This window comes from Bufo gargarizans, chromosome 1 (assembly GCF_014858855.1).
Source record: "Bufo gargarizans isolate SCDJY-AF-19 chromosome 1, ASM1485885v1, whole genome shotgun sequence".
NCBI classification, from domain to species: domain Eukaryota; kingdom Metazoa; phylum Chordata; class Amphibia; order Anura; family Bufonidae; genus Bufo; species Bufo gargarizans.
This window is the reverse complement of record NC_058080.1, coordinates 493,921,762-493,945,087: the sequence shown is the minus strand read 5'-3', so window position 1 is coordinate 493,945,087 and position 23,326 is coordinate 493,921,762. Positions and strand designations below refer to the sequence as shown.

Below are 23,326 nucleotides of genomic sequence, written 5' to 3'. Positions count from 1 at the left end.
GTGAATGAGGCTTAACTCTGCTACTCCATGTGTTAAATTGGTAATTCAGTATTGCACGTATATGGCTGATGTTTCGTTTGGCTATATCATTATTAACCATTGACTTTGCTATTCCATGTGTCACTCGGCTATCCTATGTTGCCACTGCAAAATGGTGTCAACTATACAGACACGCTTACCTGAGCCTTCTTACTTCTTCTGCAGTCTGTTTTAATTCTTGGACTGCGTTCATACTTCCTTGCCTTTGTTGAGTCCACTTACAGAGCGGACCCCGTATCGTTTTCATGTCGACCTCGTCACTTGGGTGTGTCTGGGGCTGGGACATCGGTCCCAACAAATGTAGGCCTCTTGCACACGAACGTTGTGTGCCCGTGGCCGTATGCTGCCTGCATATGGCGGGCCCACAATACAAGTGCACCGGCTCATGCGCAATCCACATCACAGATGCGGACCCATTCACTTGATGCGGAATGGAAGCACGGATCGGAACCCCACGAAAGCACTACGGAGTGCTTCCGTGGTGTTTCTGTTCGTGCCTCCGCACCACAAAAAAATAGAACTTGTTCTATTTTTTTTTGCGGTGCAGACGGATCAAGAACCCATTCAAGTTGAATGGGTCTCGATCCATCCCGGCTGCCGCACAGATGTTGCCCGTGCATTGGGGACAGCAAATTGCGGTCCCCAATGCACGGAACGGATGCACAACGTTCGTGTGCAAGAGGCCTCACTTTCATTTACGCCTGAAAACAGCCAGGCTGTCAGGGGCTGGAGTAGTTTTTACACTAGGCTCACTTTCCCTGCCAGTGCCGTTTTTTGTAAATGACCCCTATTGAATTTTGGCAAAACTTTTGATATGTCCCTATGACATATGAATAGTTTTGCCAAAACTCAGTGACACTTCGGGGATCCACATTCATATCTTGTATTACTGTATGCTGAATCTGAACTGTCGCTTATTATCTGTACCATCAGCTTTCAATAAAGTACTGTTAAATGGTAACAAGTTCCCTATGCATTTCCTTGGTCAGGAACACCTTGTGAATAGGGTGCAAGAATCACTTGTAGAAATATTTAGAAAGTTCATAGAATTGTAAATGTCAGACAGCGATGATGAGTGACCAAAGTAATGACCCTTTACAGGTAATGAAAATGGAAGGAGGACAAATGATTTAAGGGACACCTCAGAGGTTAGAGTGGGTTTATGGCTAACAAATTGACAATTTATAATATTAAAAGATTAAATAGTAATATGCAGGTAGGCTGGGGGAGGTGCAGCTCTATCCTGTCATTGGTTGCTATAAAGTCTTTGACAGGGTGGTGTAGGACTTTCAATTTTATTAGCTGGACAAAACATCTTTATTGTAATCCTTATGCACGTATTAATGTCAAAAGAGACTTAAAGGGGTTCTCTAAGGCCTATTGCACACGGCCGTTTTTTTTTCCCGTTTACTGGCCGTTTTTTGCGTTCCGTATACGGTCCGTATACGGAACCATTCATTTCAATGGTTCCGCAAAAAAAACGGAATGTACTCCGTATGCATTCCGTTTCCGTATTTCCGTTTTTCCGTTCCGTTTTAACATAGAACATGTCCTATTATTGCCCGCAAATCACAGTCCGTGGCTCCATTCAAGTCAATGGATCCGCAAAAAAAACGGAACACATACGGAAATGCATCCGTATGTCTTCCGTTTCCGTTCCGTTTTTTCCTGAACCATCTATTGAAAATGTTATGCCCAGCCCAATTTTATCTATATAATTACTGTATACTGTATATGCCATACGGAAAAACGGAACGGAAAAACGGAACAGAAACGGAAACACAACGGAAACAAAAAACGGAACAACGGATCCATGAAAAACGGACCGCAAAACACTGAAAAAGCCATACGGTCGTGTGCAATAGGCCTAAAACTATAACAGACCTTCCAGAGTGGGCAACCCGCTGTGTTAATCATAATTACCTGGTTCCCACTGCTGGGTTCGATCTCCATGGGTCCATGGTCGGCTATTCACCCCCCTACTGCACTGAAATAAACATCCTGTTCATGGGGAAAGCGGCGGCACTTTACCGCTGCAGCCAATCACTGGCCACAGTGGTCACCTGCTTCCCTTGCGAGTGATTGTGGACATATGGATGCGTACATTACATGGATATCATCCATATGCTGTCCGTATCCATATGTGTGTTCTGAAAATTATGCAGTCCATGGATCCATTGAAGTCAATAGATCTACCAAAAAATGCATATGGCACACAGATGGTATCTGTATATTGTGGATTGATGGTTTGTAGACCACAAAACGGATATTCCTGTGTGCAGAGGCCTTAAATTGGTTGTCTCACTTCAGCAAGTGGCATTTATCATGTACAAGGCACTTCCAAATGTATTGATTGTCCATATTGCTTGCTTTGCCTTTTCATTGCATTATAAACTGCCCGTTTCCATGGTTATGACCACCAGGAAAAAGCTACAGCCTCTCTGGTGGCCAGGACCACAGGAGAGCACATAGGCTAGTGCTTTTTCCTATAGTGTGCATGCACGACCATCACTGATGGATTAAAAGGTGGTCATAACCATGGAAATGAGCAGTGTATAATGTGATTGAAAAAAGAATCCAGCCAGCAAAGGAGGCAATATGAATAATAACAGCACATTAGTAAGTGGCTTGTATTAACTTGATCTACATAATACATTTTATTTGCTGAAGTGAGACAACCCCTTTAACCAGGGGCCACAGGGAAATTACACCGTGGGCCCATGCCTAGGAGGGCCACTCAAGCCCTCCTCAGAGCCACCAGCCGGGTACATAATAATCTAATTTGAGTCATGTCTCAAGGCCTATTTAAAGGGTCATAAATTTCACCCGAAAGCCAAATATCCGTAACACTTTGTAAGTAGTGTATAAGAGAGGCAGTGAGTGTCTTCACTATTCAGTACGGTGCTGAACAGTGAAGATGGGCAGCTCACTGCCAAAAGACAACTTCAGGGCCAGTTATTTCATTTAAAAATATCCCAAATCAACAAATAAAGTACATACATTTTTTTTTTATCAATTGCCCTACACATTTATAAAAACAAATGGCAATTACACTTTCAGGTGAAAACTGACTGTGTCTTAAGGGGTTAAATAAGGTATGTACAAGATTACTGCCTGCATCAGTAGAAAGCCTGTTTATGTGCTTCTGAACTAATGCTGCAGCATCATGAAGCTGCTTCCCCTCATTTATCATCTTCTCTTCCTCTTCATGCTTTGGCATGCACTTTAGCACAAGCATCTTATTTCAGGGGATGCTGAACAGGGATTGGATCTCATTATTTACAGTGTATTATATATCTTCAAATACCATTTACCTCCTTAAAGTAAGATTAATGCTACACCACTATCAGCATTAAGGATTTTGTAGATAAAATGGCACTGCAAAGTGTTTGTGGATGGGATGCAACTAATTCAAGCCTAAATCTGTTTCCATCCTACAATTTAACCGTCAGACGTTCTCCTAACTTTCTTCAGACATTCCAAGGTTCTTCTTCTCACCATCGTGACTCTGGACCCCCACCACAGGCACATGGCACAACCACTTTGGCCTTCCGTTATGCAAGGGGTATTGCTGTGGCAACTGATTCACGTTCTTCGGCTGGAAAACTTGTCTGCAGCCCAGATAGTCGCAAGGCTTTCCTAATTCACAGTCATCTGCTGGCCACCACTTCAGGAAGTTCAGCTGACTGCCAGTTCTTTGGCCGAGCTTTGGCCAGAGAGTGCAAGCTGTATAAAGTGAGGAATGGGGACATGCCAAGTGTTCGTGGAGCTGCCAGAATGTTGAGTGTCCTCATGATGCCATTCCGAGGAACCGATATCTGTGCTGCAATTACTCTTTCTGGCTGGGATCGGAATGGACCTTGCATCTGTTACGTATACAATGATGGAACCCGCCTTTGTTCTGATATAATTTCTGTGGGATCAGGCTCCCCATATGCATATAGCATAATTGATGAAGGCTATAGGCCTGGAATGGAGGAAGAAGAAGCCCGTCAACTAGCCAGACGTTCAGTGTGCCATGCAGGGAGAAGAGATGCCTATTCTGGCGGATTTGTGGATGTGTACTGGGTTAGAGAAGAGGGTTGTGAGAGGGATCCTAGGGAAGACCAGGTACAACTTTATGTGAAAATTGTAAAAGAATAAAAGAAAAAGATGTAAAACTAGAACAAAATCAAATCAGGATAGCAGCCTGACTGGCAATGCCAGGCATGAAAACTAACCTTTCCGATAAATAGCATGCCTATGTGAATTCATTTTTATGTGTATTACAATATGATTCTTCTCTTAACTATATACTACTAATTTCTCAGCACTATGTTGTCATAATTCAATTTAGGGTTTATCTGATGCTGTATAGCTTTTGAGTTGTATCAGCTTATTTTGCCAATTTGATGGAAGCTCTAGCATGCATTATAGTGTATCTACCAACATACATGTTATCTACAAACTTGCATAGAATAAATGCCTACTATACAAAAAAAAAACAAAATCTATGTGAAATACAGGTGAAACTCAAAAAATTTGAATATTGTGCAAAGTTCATTTATTTCAGTAATGCAACATAAAAGGTGAAACTAACATATGAGATAGATTACATGTAAGGCGAGATATTTCAAGCCTTTTTTTGTTATAATTTGGATGATTATGGGCTACAGCTTATTAAACCCCAAAGTCACAATCTCAGGTACCCTTTGCTCAAGGGCTATGGATTAATTAGCTGATTAGCGTGTGACACTTTGAGCCTAGAATATAGAACCTTTTCAAAAAATTCAAATTTTAAGCTGCATTAATGCAATTCCTTTTATAAATTGACTTTTGCACGATATTCTAATTTTTCAAGTTTCACCTGTATGTGTAATTTTCATAATTCAAATGTAAGATCAATGGTAGACTTGTTGATATTATAAATGTATGATACCTTAAAATGTATTGGTGTGAGTAAAGGAGGTATTTTCATAGAGAAACCCATAGTGACCTAGAAGACTTCAATAAAAGCAGAAGACTAACCCAAAAGCTGGATGAATTATTCAGTTGTATCTTTGACGGTTCTTGGTTTTGTAGATGTTGCTGCTTAAAGTGTTCCTGTCGTTTGACAGGAACAGTTTAAATGGGGTTTTGTGAGAATATGGATTTTTAAACAAGTGCCAGAGCCTGCCCCCTGAAATACACGAATCATACTTAGCTGCTCCGGTTCTCCACGCTGCCTCCATCCTCCAGTCCCTGCACTGTATACATCTGGCAGTGCATGGTCATATGCACCGATCCAGGCAATGGCTGACTTCAGTCCTGATGTGGCCATGAGCAGCATATCATCGCTGAAGCCATGGAGCGACGTGAAGCAGGTAAGTATGAATATTCTACTTCAGAGGGCAGACCGCTGGCACTTGCTTAAAGATCTTTACCAGAAACCCCCTTTAAGGAGCCTTTCCTTATTAATCAGAAAATTACCTGGAGATGTAGTTGTTCTCTCGTATGAAATCTTTAATATTCTGTTCAGTTGTTTCTGAGCTTTCTTGCTCTAACAGATGCTGGATTTCCAAAAGCGATTTCCACTAATAGCAGCTGTTATCATGCTCATAGGGGTTGTCACAGAGCCTTCAACAGACCCAGACACTGTCTGTATAAAGGTAAGGAGTATGTACACTATTTCAATAATTTTGTAATGACTGCAATGCATCTAAATGTAATAACTAGTCCAATGGCTAACCTACAGATAGTAGAAGAGGGGCAAAAATGCACACGACTGCAGGATCTGGCTATGCAGAGTTTTTTTTTGTAGTCTGCATATACACAGGCTTTACAAAACAGTATAGTATTTTATAATCAAGACTTTAAAAAGTTGCATCATTTCTGTTTTAGATTTATCCAGGCAATACAAACTATAAAAGGATAATAAAATAAAAGGGCACAGGACTTTAAAACTCCCTATAGAACCACATCTGTCACCAGACCCCTTTAAGAAAGATCATCTTTCTTTCAAAAACACATCAATAGGTGCTATTGCTAGGGGCCACATCAATCTGTAATATGGATGTACATATAGAAATTATAGACATAGCTGAAGGGTTCTCCGGGCTAGTTATAAAAACTGCCTTTTCTTCTAACCCGTGGCAGAAAGACATCTTGGTTAATACTTAAGGGCCCTTTACACTAGCCGACAATTGAACAGATCATCGTGATGATCTGGCGGTGTAAGTGTATTGCTGATTACCCGATGATTGAGCGAAACACTCATCCATCGGGTAATTGTATCTTTTGTGCAGCACGATCAAAACACGATCTGCGTGGAGAAGAGCGATGGCATTAGCGATCGCACCTCCCCATACACTTGAGGAGCTGGAGGAGATCGGTAGATGTAAATACAACGGTCTCCTCTGCTAGCAATCAGCAGATTGTCAGGAAGGAACCTTTCCTTCCCGACAATCTTCTAGATCATCATCCCATGTAAAGGGACCATTACCCGTTCCTCACTCCGTCAATGTCGCACCGCAGTTCCCGCTGCACTCACACAGGCTTCAGGATCTTCCAACCCAGGTCCCTAACGGATGTGTGCGCTTCTCTTCCTGTTCAGCTGCATAATTGTAAATGCAGCTGAACAGGAAGAGAAGCGCACACATCTGGTCAAGACTTGGGCAGAGGAGCCCCCAGGCTTTGTACGGACAGTGGCATTGGCAGAGTGTGGGGCGGGTAAATATTAACCAAGCTGTCTTTCTTTCACAGGTTAGATGAAAGGGAAGAGAAACCCTTTAAGATTCAGATACAAATTAAAAAATGACGTGCCACCACTACCGATATGTGTTTTCCTAAGTACTTGTGTACTTCTTGAAATAAGAATTCTGAAGCATCTTTTCTTAGGTGTCTGCATTGTGCTGTTTCTGTGTTATTCATCCTAGAAGTGTATGAATTGACAACTGGGTGTCTCAAAGGGGTATCTATACACAGCCTGCAACTGGCAGCACTGATTGGACAATGTCAGATTGTGCAGAGCTACTAACTAGTAACACCCACTTTATTACACATAGATATGAGGAAAGATGCTCCAGAATACTTATAATATGGGGAATACAAGCATTTAGTAAAATAGACATGTCAGGAATGCTGATAGATCCTCTTTAAACTCTTGTTCTCTGCACATCTCACATAATGTATGATATTCCCTCTTACTTATACAGTATACAAGAAAAAAACATACAACAAAAAAAAAATACCTGAAAATGTCGAACTAGAGTGAGTACAGTAATTTGTCCCAAAGGGCTAGAAAAGCTTGCAGGTATCCCATCTCTGACAGGAATTCTAGCTGGGTTACTTGATAGTTCTAAACATGCTTTCCTTCTTTAGTTCTGACTTACTTTAGATACGACTAGGAGGATCTGTAGCCTCTCCTAACTAGGGCTGCAGCTATCGATTATTTTTGCAATCAAGTATTCTATTGATTAATCCGTTGATTTATCGAATACTCTAATAAGAAAAAAACAATTAAAAGAACGTTTTCCTTTAAAAAAAAAAAACGACTCATCATCCCCCCCAATGCCATCAGACCTCCCTGCAATCAGCTGCCCCATGCCATCATCAGCTGCCCCCCCAAGTGTCATCAGCTGCCGCCCAAGTGCCATCAGCTGCCCCTCCAGTGCCATCAGCTGCCCCTCCAGTGCCATCAGCTGCCCCCCAATGCCATCATCTGCCCCCAGTGCCATCATCTGCCCCTCCCACTGCCATAAGCTCTCCCCCTTGCCTAGTGCCATGAGGCTAGACGCCAAGTCTAGTGTCCCCTTAAAATAATTATGATGCAAAACACCTCTTATAATGAACAGTAACACTTCACAACACAGTTGTTTTTTGTACAGGACGGGTAAGTGACTGACGAGTGGTGTACATGCTGTCATGTGAAGACGCTGCAGTAGCTGATAAAACCTGGTGGGTTAGAAGAAGCTTCTAGTGAAAGCTATAGGGAACGCAGTCTGGAAACAACAGTGGGTATTATTAGCCTTGCAGTACTATGAATGACACTGACATATGCCAGCGGGTGACCACAGAGCGCGAGTAATAGCAAGCGCTTCACTCACGCTCCATAGTCACATAACACAAACGAATCCTCGATGCAAAAAAAAAATTGTGTCTAGTAAGACTACTTTCACACTCGCGTTTTGGGCGGATCTGTCATGGATCAGCAAAAACGTATCCGTTACAATAATACAACCGCATACATCCGTCATGAACGGATCGATTTGTATTATCTGTCACATAGCCAAGACAGATCCGTCTCCAATTGACTTTCAGTGGAGTTCATGACGGATCCGTTTTCTATTTTGCCAGAGAAAACGTATCTGTCCCCATCGACTTACATTGTGTGTCAGAACGGATCAGTTTGGCTCAGTTTCGTCAAGCGGACAGCAAAATGCTGCAGGCAGCATTTTGGTGTCCGACTCCAGAGCGGAATGGAGGATGATCGGAGGCAAACTGATGCATTCTGAGCGGATTCTTTTCCATTCAGAATGCATTAGGGCAAAACTGATCCGTTTTGGAGCCCTGCCTGAACGGATCTCACAAACGGAAAGCCAAAACGCGAGTGTGAAAGTAGCCTTACTCGATTTAATTGAGTGATCGTTTCAGCCCTTCTCCTGACATACTTGTTTTGGCATCTAGAGATTTCCTCATGTAATACCAATTCTGGAGCATCTACTCTCATGGTGTGCTGTTCCTTTACTATTCCTGCTAGAAGCTATGAATTAATTGCTAGCAGTTTGCAATGAAGACCCAGATGGGTGTTACTAGTTGGTGGTGTTTCCCTGCACAGTCGGACACTATCCAATCAGTGCTGCCAGTGGCAGACTGTGCAGAGACACCCCCCACTGTGTAATACCCATCTGGGCCTTCACTGCAAACTGATAGCAATTCATTCAAAACTTGTACCTATAATAATAATGGGCACAAGACAGTCATAAGAATAGATGCTCCAGAATTGTTATCACATAGGGAATGCAAGTAGTTACTAAAACAGACACGTCAGGAGAGGTTACAGGTCATTCTTAACTATTTAATAGAAAATTCAGGCGGTTTGGAGTTTTCTGCTGGTCCCTGATTACCATGGGCCATTTGCTCAGCCTTATTGCATATACTAATAATTTATTCATGGCAATATTTTTTTCTTAAAATTAACAGCAAATGAATTGACTAATGTATGATCAGTCACACCAATCATACATATCCCAAATCATTTGTCCTATATTCCCCAATTCTTTACCACCAATAGAATGAATGATTTACCTTTGTTAGTAGTATAAAGTTGATTACTATTTAACATGCATACAGTGTACACAAATTATCCTACCTACCAACCAATCATACATTATGTGCTTTTATTATGACTCCATTTTTCGAAAACACATGAAACAAAAATAATGTGTTAGGAAAAATGCATAGCTTTCATGTGAAATCCAGAACACTGATAATTCCCATTTCCTACAAAGAGGGACAAGAACATGCAAAGAGAGAGTTGCAGTGGAGGAAAACTACGGGGGAATTAAAGGTTCTATGGTAGTTTTCTGGTATAGAAAAGTCCAATTTTTTTGTGCAAGCCTTAGTTTGCTATTTTTTGGGGGATCCCCCCCCCCCCCCCCGCTAAACAGTGCCTCCCCCTGCCTTTTAAAAACCTTTTTGGTGGAATTTTTTGTTCACACATTTTTTACAAACATTTTATAAAAGGGGTTATCCAGGAAAATATATTAATGACATCAGCGGATCTGCGGGGGTGTGACACCCAGGATCCCTACCGATCAGCTGTTAGAAGAGGTTTTGAACACCACAGCCTCTTCCCAGGCCTGTGACATCAGTCATATGGCCTAGGTACAGCTCAGGCCCATTCCATTCAAGTCAACGAGGCTGAGCTGCAATACAAAGCACTGTGGCAAGTTTCCGGGCTCACCAGTGGTTGCAGTTGCGACCGGGCACCTAAGCCAGTGCCGCTGTATCTTTTGCTTTATTAGACTCAGTGCATCTTATAAAGCGAATACTAGTGAGCACTTACATTACGGAAGCATTAGTGAATGCAGGAGGCAAGGGCTGTACTCACCTCTATACAGGGCTGCAGTGCACGCACTATGGCCTAAGGCTGCAGTTAGTCAAGTTACTGTGCAGCGAGAGCCCAGAGAAGATGAGGGAGAGCGAGTGCAGGGGAGAACGCTGGACTGAAAAAGTGGCGGCGGACCAGAAAATGTAACTTTATTTTTTTATTTTAAAATCTGATCTGAGGTTTGATACATGGGGGGTCTGACATAGAGGTATGATATGGGGGCCCATCTCATACTGAGTCCTGATATGAGGTTTCACATAGAGGTCTGATATGGGTGGGTCTGACATGTAGTCCTGATCTATGCTCTGACATGGGGGCCTTACATGGAGGTCTAAAGGGGGTCTGATCTGAGGGGGTGTCTGACATGCAGGTCTAATGGGGGTCTGATCTGAGGTCTTATATGGGGAAGTCTGACATGAAGGTCTGATGGCCTGGTCTCATGTGAGGTTTGAAATGGGAGTCTGATCTGAGTATCTGTTATGGGGGTCTGATATGTACTGACGCACATTATAAGGGGTTAGTTTTTTTCTTACTGGTGCACATGCTCTGTCTATTGTATTTGGCAACATCTATAATACATGCAGTTTCATTGACGCATGCATTGTGCAAAATGCCACAAGGGGGACCACTGAGACTTTTATCACCCAAGGGCCCACATGAATACCACACATGTATACAATGTACGGAGCTATCCATGGAAAACTACCGGGAGCTTGCATCACTCACTAGAGCTTCAGCACTGTGGCTCTCTGAAACAGCTGATTGGCACGGATGCTGGGACTATCAATATTAAACCACTGCACAACCCCATTAACTCTTTGACGACCAGTGCTGTACATCTATGTTGAAGTTTTCTCCTTAAACATGACACCGCTCCAGAGTAGGGAAATCCCCATAGCTGCCAGGTGTCTGCTGTGGGAAACAGCAGACACCTGGCGCTAATGTCTGCGATTGGCGATACTGTTTAACGTAAACATATAACCCCTCAGATGCTGTGGTCAAATCAGACCACTCCATCTGAAAGAGGAAAACCCAGGAGCGCTGCGCTCTTGGGTCCTGAATGCCTCCCCCATGCGGCAATTGGGGGAGCCACGGCTTGTCTGTGAAAGCCCTGGTCTCTATGAAGAAACCAGGGCTTTTATGTTAAAAAACATAAAAATATAATAAATATATATTTTTTTTAAAAAGATACAAATTCGAATTATCCCTCTTTCACTATAAGTAAAATAAGTTTAAAAAAAACAAAACATCAAAAGCATTGCCGTATCCCAAAATGCACGAACTAATAAAATATAAATGGATTTATCCCAAACGGTGAATGCCTTAACTAAAAAAAAAAATATATCAAAATGGTTGATCTGCCATTTTTTTGTTACTTGATCTCCCCCCCAAAATGTAATAAAAAGTGATCAAAAAGTCATACACACTCAAAAATGGTATCAATAAAAACTACGGATTGCCCCACAAAATGCACAGCTCCATTGACTATAAAAAAGTTGGGGGTCACAATATAGCAATGAAAACAAAAAAGTGTTAAAACACAAGAAAACTATACAAATGTGGTATTGTTGTAATTGTAGTGACCCAGAGAATGATGAATGAAGCATGGGATTGCGTTTTTTTTCTCCAATTCCACCCCATTTGGAATTTTCCAGCTTCCCAGTAAATTGCATTAAATATTAAATGGTGCCAATAGAAAGTACTACTTGTCCTGCAAAAAATCATACCCTGATAGAGCTATGTCAACAAAAAAATAAAAGTTATGAATCAGGGGTTAAAAAATTGAAGAGCAAAAACAAAATATCCTCTGTGACTGAAAGGGTTAAATTCAGGACAGACATAACACCGGTGTCCAAAAAATAATAATATTTTGCTAGCTAGCTTATGTGGTATTCCCAATAGCGCTATATTTCCCTCCTCACTGTAAAGCAGCGGTAACTGCCGCGCTATGGTGGTAAGGAACTAAAGTAACAGTGATACCGTGCTCTAACTTTATGGACATAGGCTGCAATAACTAATACCTCCACCCCCTAGTTATAGAGCACCCCACAGACTAAGTGAAATCTAAGTTACCTTGTGGGTGAGCTTCACATAACATGGGGTCCTCCGTTTGCGTGGGGTATTCCTGGGGTACTGCAGGCACAGGTTGGGTGCTTCAGACCATAGAGTCAGCCGGTGGCGCGGCTCTTGAAACACTATAGTGGTTCGCGCTAGCACGGAGCGAAAGTGACGTCACTACTATGACTACGGAGATTCACAAGTACCACTAGACCTCTCTACGCGTTCCGGATAAATTCGCTATCCTTCGTCAGGAAAGATGGGTGATTATTCTTGCATGCTCCCCCTGCTTTATCTTTCAATATTGTATATATGTTCTCCTATTCTTTTCTTTTTTTTTTTTTAAGAAAGAATAGGAGAACATATATACAATATTGAAAGAAAATATGAGGGGCCACTATAGTGTTTCAAGAGCCGCGCCACCGGCCAGGGTGCGACTCTATGGTATAAAGCACCCGACCTGTGCCTGCAGTACCCCAGGAATACCCCACGCAAACGGAGGACCCCGTGTTATGTGAAGCTCACCCACAAGGTAACTTAGATTGCACTTAGTCCATGGGGTGCTCTCTAGCTAGGGGTGGAGGTATTAGTTATTGCAGCCTGTGTCCATAAAGTTAGAGCGCGGTATCACTGTTACTTTAGTATATTTTGCTAGCTAGTTCAATAATTTGTATTAATAAGCGATAATGTTTAATTTATAATCTTTTTTTAATCTATAAACCTAGATGTATCTTATAGTCCCAAAAATATGGTACAGTATGCAAAGTACAGCTGTAAACTAGATAAATCAGGACCAGGTCTCAAGACCAACAGGCCATGAACTGTTTTGTAACAATCTATATAGCATGCATCCCATTAATATGGATGTCCCTGCCTGCAATAAGAGTGATTGGACAATATAATTGGAAACTGCACATAATACAGCTTCTCAATATTGTGGCCAGTGTACCTCCAAAGGTGGTGATAAGCCTTAAAAGTGCAGTTTTTGATTCCACATTTTTAATAACATCCCATAACATCTTGAATATTTTAGTGCCTTGAGGTGATTGCAGGGTATAAAATTTGCATTTTATGTTGGGAGTTTATTATTGCTGTGATATTTCTTTCCTTTTTTTTCTTTGTAAATGTTGCAACGAGAATAACCTTAACAGTGAGATAAAATATCTCCTTACCAGTTTTTCCTCTACCTCAATATTCATTCGGCTTGTGTAAAAAATAAATACATGAGCAATTGCTTAAAGGGGTTCTGCACTTTGTTTAAACTGATAGATCTGGATAGATCATCAGCATCTGATCGGTGGGGATCCGACCCCTGCCGATCAGCTGTTTGAGAAGGCAGCAGCGCTATAGCAGCGCAGCGGCCTTCTCACTGTTTACCGCCGGCCCACTGGCGTCACGACTAGTATCATTGGCCTGGGCATGGCTATGCTCCGTTCCCTTGAACAGAGCTTAGCCCCACCCACACTAGTTGATACTAGTTGTGACGCCACTGGGCCAGCTGTAAACAGTGAGAAGGCTGCGCCGCTGCCTTCTCAAACAGCTGATCGGCAGGGGTCCCGGGTGTCGGACCCCCACCATTCAGATGCTGATGATCTATCCAGAGGATAGATCATCAGTTTAAACAAAGTGCAGAACCCCTTTAATGTAGCATTCCTCTATCCAGTATCCAAGACCCTGACCATCTTTGTGAATGCAGAAGGATTGATAGCGCCTTATAAATACATGACATCAGTCCTTGTATGGACCAGTGGGTGACTACTCTGGTCTCCACAAGAGTGTAATGGGCTGCTGATTGACCTAACTGTCAACTCAGCACAACTGCAGAGCAAAAACAGTCCATGAAAAATGATCCCGAATTAATGATAATAATCAAAGTTGGTTTATCAGTGAGTTCCATATCAGTCTTGTATATATTCTTGTTTTATGTTTCTTGCTCTTTAGGCTAATTTGCATGCAATAGCTATTGATTTTAATGAGATATTCACTTATAAAAATCTCTGGTTACTCTTGTGGAGAAAGGACAAAAAGTTGTGGTCAACAGATTACTGTGGACTTTGATACTGATGACTTATCCTCAGGACAGGTGGACTGACAACCAGGAGCCCCGCTGATCAGCTGGTCTCCTGTGAGGGCATCAGTGCTCCTATGAGGGCTGCGGCTTTCTTACAGCTTACCAAGTACAGCGCCTTACATTGTATAGCGGTTGTGCTTGGTATCACGCTCAGCCCCATTAAAGTGAATGTGATACCATACACAGCTACTATTAGGCCCCTTGTAGACGACGTGTGTCACGCTGCGAGTCCGCAGCGCAGCACCCGGCCTGACCGGGTCACATAGCATTATATTTATTTATGATGCTATGTAACCCTTACAGTTCTGGAATGTATTGGATAACACTGACATAATGTTAGTGTTATCTAATACATTCCTGAACTTTAAGGGTTACATAGCATCATAAATCAATATGATGTTATGTGACCCCATCAGTGCTGGCAGGTCAGGCTGGGATTTGCACTGCGGACTCGCAGCGTCCCAGTGCCCATACACATTACATAGAAGTTGGTTGGTGGCAGAACAAACATCTGGTGAACGTTTGTTTCGCGGATGCAGCCATACTCATTTTAGTGCAGCTGTTCTGACTGCCCATTTTCCTTCAATGAAGCTGATGGACCAAAGATCTTTCTTCTCACTATTGGACAACTTGGTATCAACTGAAAATGGTCTGTCATTGGTCGGCTAAAACTATTGTTTGTTGTTAAATTTCTACCAACGAATGTTCGTTTTGGTTGAAATTGCCCGTTTTGATCAACTATAGACTGTGTATGGGAACCTTAATTGTACACAACTGCTTTAATTTTATTTCACCACTGAATTAAGCAAGTAACGCAATTGTTTCCTTAAAAGCTTTGCCTTCGATTCTCCATAGATGCCATTGAGGAAATCTCTAATAATTCTTTGTTCTTGCTATCAAAGACAGAGTATACACTCTTACTTTCAGAATGTAACACATCTAAAGACTTATGACTTATTCATCCAAGACAGCCTGGATTTACTGAAGGAGATCATGTCAGACACTTTTATTTGATTTCTTTCACTGTAACCGAAGTGACAATGCATGAGGGAGCACAAACAACTGGTTCACACATGGAATGGTTTAGGATTTAAATCAATTATGCCTCACTGAATACTGTCTTGGTTAAAACAGACTTCAAACTCAATATCAGGTATTCAGCAATGTAAACTCGAAGAGTAGAAAACGTAACGTGCACATATACTCAAGTGGGCCAGCCATTTTGTGTGCTGAACCAATATTTATTACAATGCAGCCTACCCAGTCACAGGAAACTAAAAAGAGATAATTAATAGTCAATGTAAATGAACCAGAGGGTAATTGGTTTGCATCTTGCTGCTATGAAGACAAATATTTTCACAGTGTTGGTAAAACATACACGCACAGAAAATACACTCTCACATACTATACGCCCTGACATAAAACGTTGCTTATTTAAGCTTTTTATTTTAAAAATAAAATGTTTGCTTTCCACAAATGGCACGTCTTACTGTGTCGGAGACACCCGCAGCAAGCGGTGGGAAGACTGGAAGTTAATGCAACTTTGTAAACACAATACCTCTAGGAACCTTTAATGTCCGCATGAACCTCAAACCAGAACCGAGATGGTTTCTGGAAGCAAAAGGGTTACTCCATGGTTCCCTTCTACAAGTCTACTTTCTGGAGAGGAAAGGAATTTTCTAAGCCTCTCTACTGACAAGAGGAATATAATGATCATTCTGCAGGTTACTCACAAGAAAAAAAGTAAACAATCATTTGGCAAAGAGAATTTTTAGTCGTCTGCAGTAGAATTTCTTCTTTTCGCACCGTAAATTTCTGCCAGTGTCCTAAAATGGGGACCCCAATCCCATATGTCTTCACCCACGAGTTCTTCTTCTCCTAAACCTCCACAGCTGCTGGTCAAAGAGCTGAGTGATCCAGCTGATGAACCTCCACCCTCAAAACCATAAACCTGGATGGAATCATAGGGTGGTGCCACAGGATCTCTCTCTGCTTCTCTCAATCGAAGTGCCAGAAATCGCTGCACATCAACAGGGGCAGTTTGAGGTGTGCGTGGGGCTGGTTGGTGAGGGACTCGAGGGAGAACATCCATTCGAGGGGGGTGAAAGAAGCCTCCACTTAGGCCCGTCTGTGGAGGTTGCAAGGCTGACATGTCAAAAGCCTGAGTGTCTTGCTCTCCACCTCCTTCATCATCATAAGTAATTATATTCTCTCTGATATCTTCATCCTCACACAGAGACAGAGGAGATGGCTTGTGTCTTCGCTGCAAGTAGAAAAGGGACACCAGGGCTGATGTGGAAAATGATTATGGGTAGAACATGAATGACAAGCGTGTACAAAGTTATAAACAGGTGAAAGAGGTGTCAAGAATATTTGTGGTTTTGAGTAAATGGTAGACAAAGAAAAAGAAAAAAAAAAACGAGGATGAAGAAAGAACAGAAGTTTTGTTATTAACGTGGCATCAGAAATTGTTAGATTCAGTAGTTCAGCAAGGAATTAAACTGATTTATATATATATTGTAGATAGCCCATCTTAGGATGGTGACTGTAGTCTATATATAGCAATATCCATGCTCATTAAAGTTACTTAGTGGAATTAAGAATAACAGTTGTAATAAAAAGGAATATGGAAAATACCCAGGACAAACCAATGTGGACTTTGCGTGTTGTGCTGCTCCACTGGCTTATTTTTCTAGACACTGGTGGAATCCACGGCCCCTTCATCATGCTTGGGCAGCAGGAATCTATTGGCACAGGAGTGTAGACTCCCTTTTACTTGCTAGCGCCCCCATAATGCTGTACATTTCTGTACAGATTTTTGAAGTGGGTGCTCAAAGCAGCAGGAGCCGCTGTTCACAGAAATCAGTTACCCCCCCCCCCCCCCCCCCGGCTTGGTACTGCTCACATGTCCACGTGTGCGCTGAATGCAGGAGTGTCCAGCCACAGATTGGTGAAGCAGAAACATCTGAGCCAAATGTGCAGGTTAGTATAGCGGGAGAAGCAGGGTGAGTTTGGATGACTTGGTATTGCCCATATGATGCTGTAAGTTCCTGTACAGCACTTGGATGAGGGAGATGACTGTGAGTGTATCAGAAGATGCTCTTTGCTACATTGGTGAGTGAGTGGTTGGGCATCTTTTTCCCTCAACCATCAGTGGGTTAAGTGCGTGCCACAGTATCCTCTACAGTATAAACAATTAGGTCAATTTCCCCTCTACTGGCCCACATATATACAGCACTATTTTATGTGGGCTAGGCTATATGCACATGTTGCAACTAGCACATCTTACAGCTGCAGGCATCAGATAGGATTAGCAAGCTAATTTTAATATCTTACCCAGAAACCCAGAGTGGCATTGCCTGGTCTACAGTACTCCACACACGTACTACGCATACTAGGAGTTCTCCGTAATGAGAGATTACGCACCCTAGATAACACATATATATTGCCAAGAAACCCACAGTAGCATACTAAGTTCTCTCTCTGCAACTTTGGTTCGGTTACAATTGATTCATAACAGATTTCTATAAAAAATTCCACAAACCTGAAATGAACCGAATCTTCAAAGGGTCACTCATCTCTAATGTGTACCAATCATGGCTTTTATTGAGTACATTTACAACCTATAGATCCCCGTTTACCAGCAGTCAGCTCCACCTTATGTTTCCTGTAGCTGCAAATAAAATCTGCATAACAATGAGGAGGAATTTTAAACTACGTATTCCTCCCTGAAATGTGTTTCAGTGTTTTCATCAATATTTCCGGAAGGCCTTTACATGCACAGCCCTCTTCAGGTCACACCACATCATCTCAACAGGGTTAGGCCCCATGCACACGGCCGTGTTTCACAGCCGTTTGCGGGCCGTGGAACCGCGGCCTGGATCCCTCCTGAGAGCAGGAGCGCACGGCGTCACTGGTTGCTATGACGCCGTGCGCTCCCTGCTGCCGGCACAGTACAGTAATACACTGGTATAGATCATACCAGTGTATCACTGTATTGCGGCGGCAGCAGGGAGCGCACGGCGTCATAGCAACCAGTGACGCCGTGCGCTCCTGCTCTCAGGAGGGATCCAGGCCGCGGTTCCACGGCCCGCACACGGCTGTGAAACACGGCCGTGTGCATGGGGCCTTAAGGTCCAGAATCTGACGTGGCCATTTCAAAACACAAATCTTATTTTTCAATAATTATTTGGTTGATTTACTTGTGTGATTTTGGTTATTGTCTTGTGGCATCATCCAACATTTCTTCAGCTTGAGGTCATGGACTGCTGCCCTTATATCCTCCTGTAAAATGTTTTGATACACCTTAGAATTCATTGTTCTCTGATGCAAGGCATCCTCAGACCATGATGTTTCCTCCACATGCTTCACAGTTGGGATGAGATTTTGGTATTTAATTTCCTCCAGACACAGTGTTGTGCATTCAGATGGTCTTGGGTACATTTGAGATAGGTTAGACTGTTTTTTGTTTTTCTTTGAGTCCTTCCATGAACACCATTCTGGTTCAGTGCTTTCTAATAGTGGACATATTAACAGAGGTGTTTGCAGATAGTCTTTGGTTACTTCCTTTGGGTTTCTTCTGACCTCTGTCAGGATTGCCCATTGTGCTCTTAGCATGATCTTAAAAGGATGCCTATTATTTGACATTACATTTTTAGTTTCAGGCACAGAATCATTTATTTAGAGCAGGGTTTCTCAACTCCGGTCCTCGGGACCCACCTACCAGTCATGTTTTCAGGATTTCCTTAGTATTGAGCAGGTGATATAATTAGTGTCAATGCATCAGGACTTACCACAGGTATTTATTCTGTGGGATAGTCTCAAATCCAGACTGGTAGGTGGGTCCCGAGGACCGGAGTTCAGAAACCCTGATTTAGAGGAACTGGATTAATTCCAAACACTGATGCAAAGTTTTTTGGGGAAAAAAACTGTATACAGTTTTAACTATAAACAATTCAAGTAAGCTGTGTGTTGAACTTGGGGACAAGGGGTGTGCCAGTCGGTGGACAGGGATGTTTCTTATTTATTTATTTTTTAAGACATGCTATCGTATACAGTATAACTGACTACTACTACTTTCAATAGATTTTTTTGCTTGATTGCAACTGAAAGCGCTGCATATTTATTTTATTTTTTTTCTGAATGAAAAAGCACAGACATCTAATCTATTCTTTGTATTCAAGTAAAAAACTGACAGGAATGCAACATGGACAAAACTTATGTAATTTTTTACATTACTTTGTTTTCTATAGGAGCCTATGGATTGTTGAATCGATCACTTTTTTGAGTAAAATACTGTGCAGTTTAACTGAAACAAAAAATGTGATGTGAAACAGACCCAATGTCTTCTGAAAGCAGTTTGTATCATGGCATGATTCACATGGAGAAGAGATTTGTCAGTAACCATGCTTTCAGTGCCTTTATTTTATGGGCAAAGCACCTATGGAACTTACAATTCCAATCTCATCTGAAAGACATTTTGTCAGCTACCTCTTGAGAAGTAATTAACCCACAGGTTCACTTACTTTTTCTGTCTCCACTGTGGATGTTTACTCAATGTGCTCAATAAAAGACATGAATGATGCAATTGTTTGTGTGTTATTAGTTTAGTTAGGTTATGTTTGTCTATAATTGTGATTTAGGCTACTTTCACACTTGCGGCAGGACGGATCCGACAGGCTGTTCACCATGTCGGATCCGTCCTGCGGCTATTTCGCCGTGCCGCCGGACCGCCGCTCCATCCCCATTGACTATAATAGGGACGGAGTGGCGGTCCGGCGAAATAGCCGCAGGACGGATCCGACATGGTGAACAGCCTGTCGGATCCGTCCTGCCGCAAGTGTGAAAGTAGCCTTAGATATCAGTCCGCATTTTATTAGGAATCAATGCAGAAAGCCATGTAATTCCAAAGGGTTAATTTACCCTTTCTTGCAACTATATATATATATCTATGCACTTGTTTTCATAAAACAAAATTATATTCACATTACCTAGATATGTATTTGAACACTATCTCAAAAGCAGAAAAAGGTCGCTAGAAAGATAACTAGATATTTACCCAGAAGGCTAAATGCACATGCCAATATAGCCAGCAAAGCAGGAGTACTGAGTCCGGCAGCTGATCCTGTGGTCATATGACAGGTCAAGACAGCCCCACCTGTCTCACAGTGACATAAAGAGACTGTCAGGGTGTCAGTACTACTGAGAGGAGGATCTCCGCTGTCTTTAATCTCTATAGGCACTAAGAATATGTCTCTTTGTGACCTCCAGAATCCACTATGTTTCACAAGCAGTGATGCACTTCCATCTAGAAAAGAAGACAGTTTCGCTATCAATTTGATACATGTCTATTTTCCACACAAAGTAGATATGGGATTCATGGAAAGAGGGCAGAAAGTTGCCATGCCTTTGTTGTCTTGAAGAGTGAAGTTTCCATCAAATGCAGAGCTAGGGCTTTGAATATGAAAAACACCATTTTCAATGTCCGCATCCTTCACTCGAACTGTCTGGATGACCTATAAAAACAAAAGACAATAGCCAGAGAAAATTTTAAAGACAGGGCTGGACACAGAAGTAAACTGACTATGGGGACTTATACTCACTATATGTACAATAGTGTTCACAAAATAGCAGACAAATATCAATGACGTGATAAATCACTGTTTTTGGTAGAATTGGTATTTCTACATAGCAAATAATTTACTTGTAAGAGTAGTAGAGTAATAGAAAAAAGAAAACAGACCCAACAATTAGGACATGCATGCCACTCATCCTGAGTAAAGTGAGAAGCTAAATTGGTGAGGCCATTTATTCTGTGGAATAACAGGTGTTTTTGACCCTTATTTATGGTAGGAGGGTGGCAAATGTTGCACATGTTGGTAATAGTGCATTTTCCTCTGAAATACTGGGGGAAATGGGTTGTTCCAGACATTGTTCTGATGAAGAACATACTTGATTGAGGAGGGAAAAAAAACATATAGGGAAGTGCGGCAAATTATAGGCTGTCCGGCTAAAATGATCTCAAATGCTTTGATGTGGTAACCAACACCTGAGAGACGGAAGGAAGTGAGGAACTATTGTTTGAATGGATCGAAGAATAGCCAGTGATCACCTCCAGAACAATCAAAGACCTTAAGTTACCAGTGAGTACTGCTACAATGAGAAAATGCAGCCAAGTTACCAGCAAGAACTCCCTGCAAAGTCCCGTTGTTGAAAAAAAAGATATGTCCTGAATAGGTTAAATATTTTCAAGAAACACACTGACTGGCTCACAGAGAAATGGTGCAACATTTAGTGGACTGAAGAATGCTAAATTCTTTATGGGTCTAGTGGCTGCACCCGGCACCCCCGCCGATCAGCTTTATGAGGAAGACGGCGCTCTCTTCCTATCCGCTGTCTTTGCTATAGGGAGCAGCAGTTAACAGGAAGAGAAAAGGGAGATGGCACGTGTGCTTAAACTGGATAAAAGTTGTTATTGTTTTGATGTGGAATTGAATGTGTAGTATTTCCAGTGCATTTGCAGGGAAAAAAAGTTATTGTAATGATTTTGTGATTTATTAGCATTTTTAAACTCACTGCTATTTGAACACTACTATACTTTTCAGGTCTCTAGTACGATCCGAAACATTGAAATTGCAACACCAAGAAGGAAATGTTGTGAAATTATGAAAATCTTAGGACAGACATGTTGCAAATAATAAAACAAAATATTCAAAACATCTTGATTTATTCAACATCGAGTATGAGCTCCACACGCAGAAATACACTCTATTACACACCTTGCCGTGCTATCAGTGAGGTTATTAATGGTTCACTGAGATATATTCTGCATGCTGATTGCACTTGGGTATGCAAATGATCAAGAACAGCAGCTGACAACTGCTGAGTCTGACCAATAATGTTTCAGATGTGCTCAATGGGAGATAATTATTGCAGGCCATGTAAATATGTTTAGGCTTCGCAGGCTGCTCGCAATTGCTCACGCTCCATGTAGACTGGTGTGTTCCTGTTGAAAAATGGCTCCTGGGACACTATGAAGATATGGCGCACCACTGGTTCCACGACCAAATCAATGTAATGGTGAGCTGTTAGTGAACCTGAAATAAAGACAAGAAGGGTATGGCTACTGTACCTTATGCCATCCCACACAATAATTCCAGAAGGTTTGATGTTTCCTTGTAAAGGCTTATTCATGCGGTTGCCCATCGCTATCACTACATCCGAGTGAAAGTGGGAATCACTGAAGAGAACAGACCTCCATTGCCATCTTGCTGTGCACTCTGATAGCCTTTTTGAGCAGTAGCATAAGTTCAACCTGTAGCTGGACATTTGGATCGTAGCCCAGTGTCATGCAAACACCTTCTGATTGTTTGTATAAACACTATTTGCCACCCAAGGCTTGAGATGTGACATTCAATTTCAGTTGCATTACAGAATGAATCTTTATGTGCCATTCTTCTAATCATATGATCTGTCCATGCAGATTTTGCCTCTGCAGTTCTTGCTATCAATTCAGTTCGTCGTTGTTCTCCCAAACACCTGGACCAAGGAGACCAAGGTCCCTCAGTTCAAAGATTCTGTCTCTTTGTGACATGTGGCTATATCTGGCACGTCAACAAACAGAAAACATTGCACAATCATCCCACACGATACTGGAGATTTTCCTCCTCCAATTTTCATTACCTTACGGCTTCTTCTTCTTGGTGTTACAAATTCAATGTTGAGGAGTGTATGTACTACCACAGAAAAAGGCCACTTTTGGAGAAATCTCCCCTTATCCAGACCAGATTTCCTGTGACAGATTTTCAGTTCCACCATATATTATGCACACTGACCATCTTGTTTCAAAAGACTACTGTCCCAGAAGACCACTTTTTACACAATTTTGGATGGTCACCTGAAATAGGATTCACAGTTTGTGCAACTTATAATACATTTGGTTGCATCTCATCTTGTACCTATTATGAGCTGCATTCACAACTCTTCAAGCTTTAATGTTGAAATATGCTAGGTTCAAATCTTCACAGGGTTTAGTGTAGTTCTTTGAATTCTGGTCATAGTTAGATCAGATACTCTACAATAATCTGATG

The 23,326-nt window shown here is 41.9% G+C and overlaps 2 protein-coding genes across 2 annotated transcripts in view; one reads left to right on the top strand and one right to left on the bottom strand.

The window, feature by feature from the left end:
• The first annotated feature begins 3,411 nt into the window (after positions 1 to 3,411).
• On the top strand, positions 3,412 to 4,182 carry PSMB11 (proteasome subunit beta 11). The gene has a single exon (XM_044280512.1). It carries the CDS (start codon positions 3,412 to 3,414, stop codon positions 4,180 to 4,182), a length of 771 nt encoding a protein of 256 aa, XP_044136447.1.
• An 11,123-nt stretch (positions 4,183 to 15,305) lies between these two features.
• CDH24 (cadherin 24) overlaps positions 15,306 to 23,326 on the bottom strand; it is a 205,797-nt gene continuing 197,776 nt past the window's right edge. Inside the window, exons 10-12 of the mRNA XM_044274245.1 lie at positions 20,644 to 20,752; positions 20,296 to 20,544; positions 15,306 to 16,526 (exon numbers count right to left, since the gene is read on the bottom strand). Coding sequence (XP_044130180.1) covers positions 16,009 to 16,526; positions 20,296 to 20,544; positions 20,644 to 20,752 — 876 coding nt within the window. The 3' untranslated portion in view covers positions 15,306 to 16,008. The remainder of the gene's footprint in view (positions 16,527 to 20,295; positions 20,545 to 20,643; positions 20,753 to 23,326) is intronic.

What these genes read in the sequence shown, in the direction of transcription:
- PSMB11 (XM_044280512.1), top strand. Translation starts at nt 3,412, where the DNA reads ATGGCACTGCAAAGTGTTTGTGGATGGGATGCAACTAATTCAAGCCTA.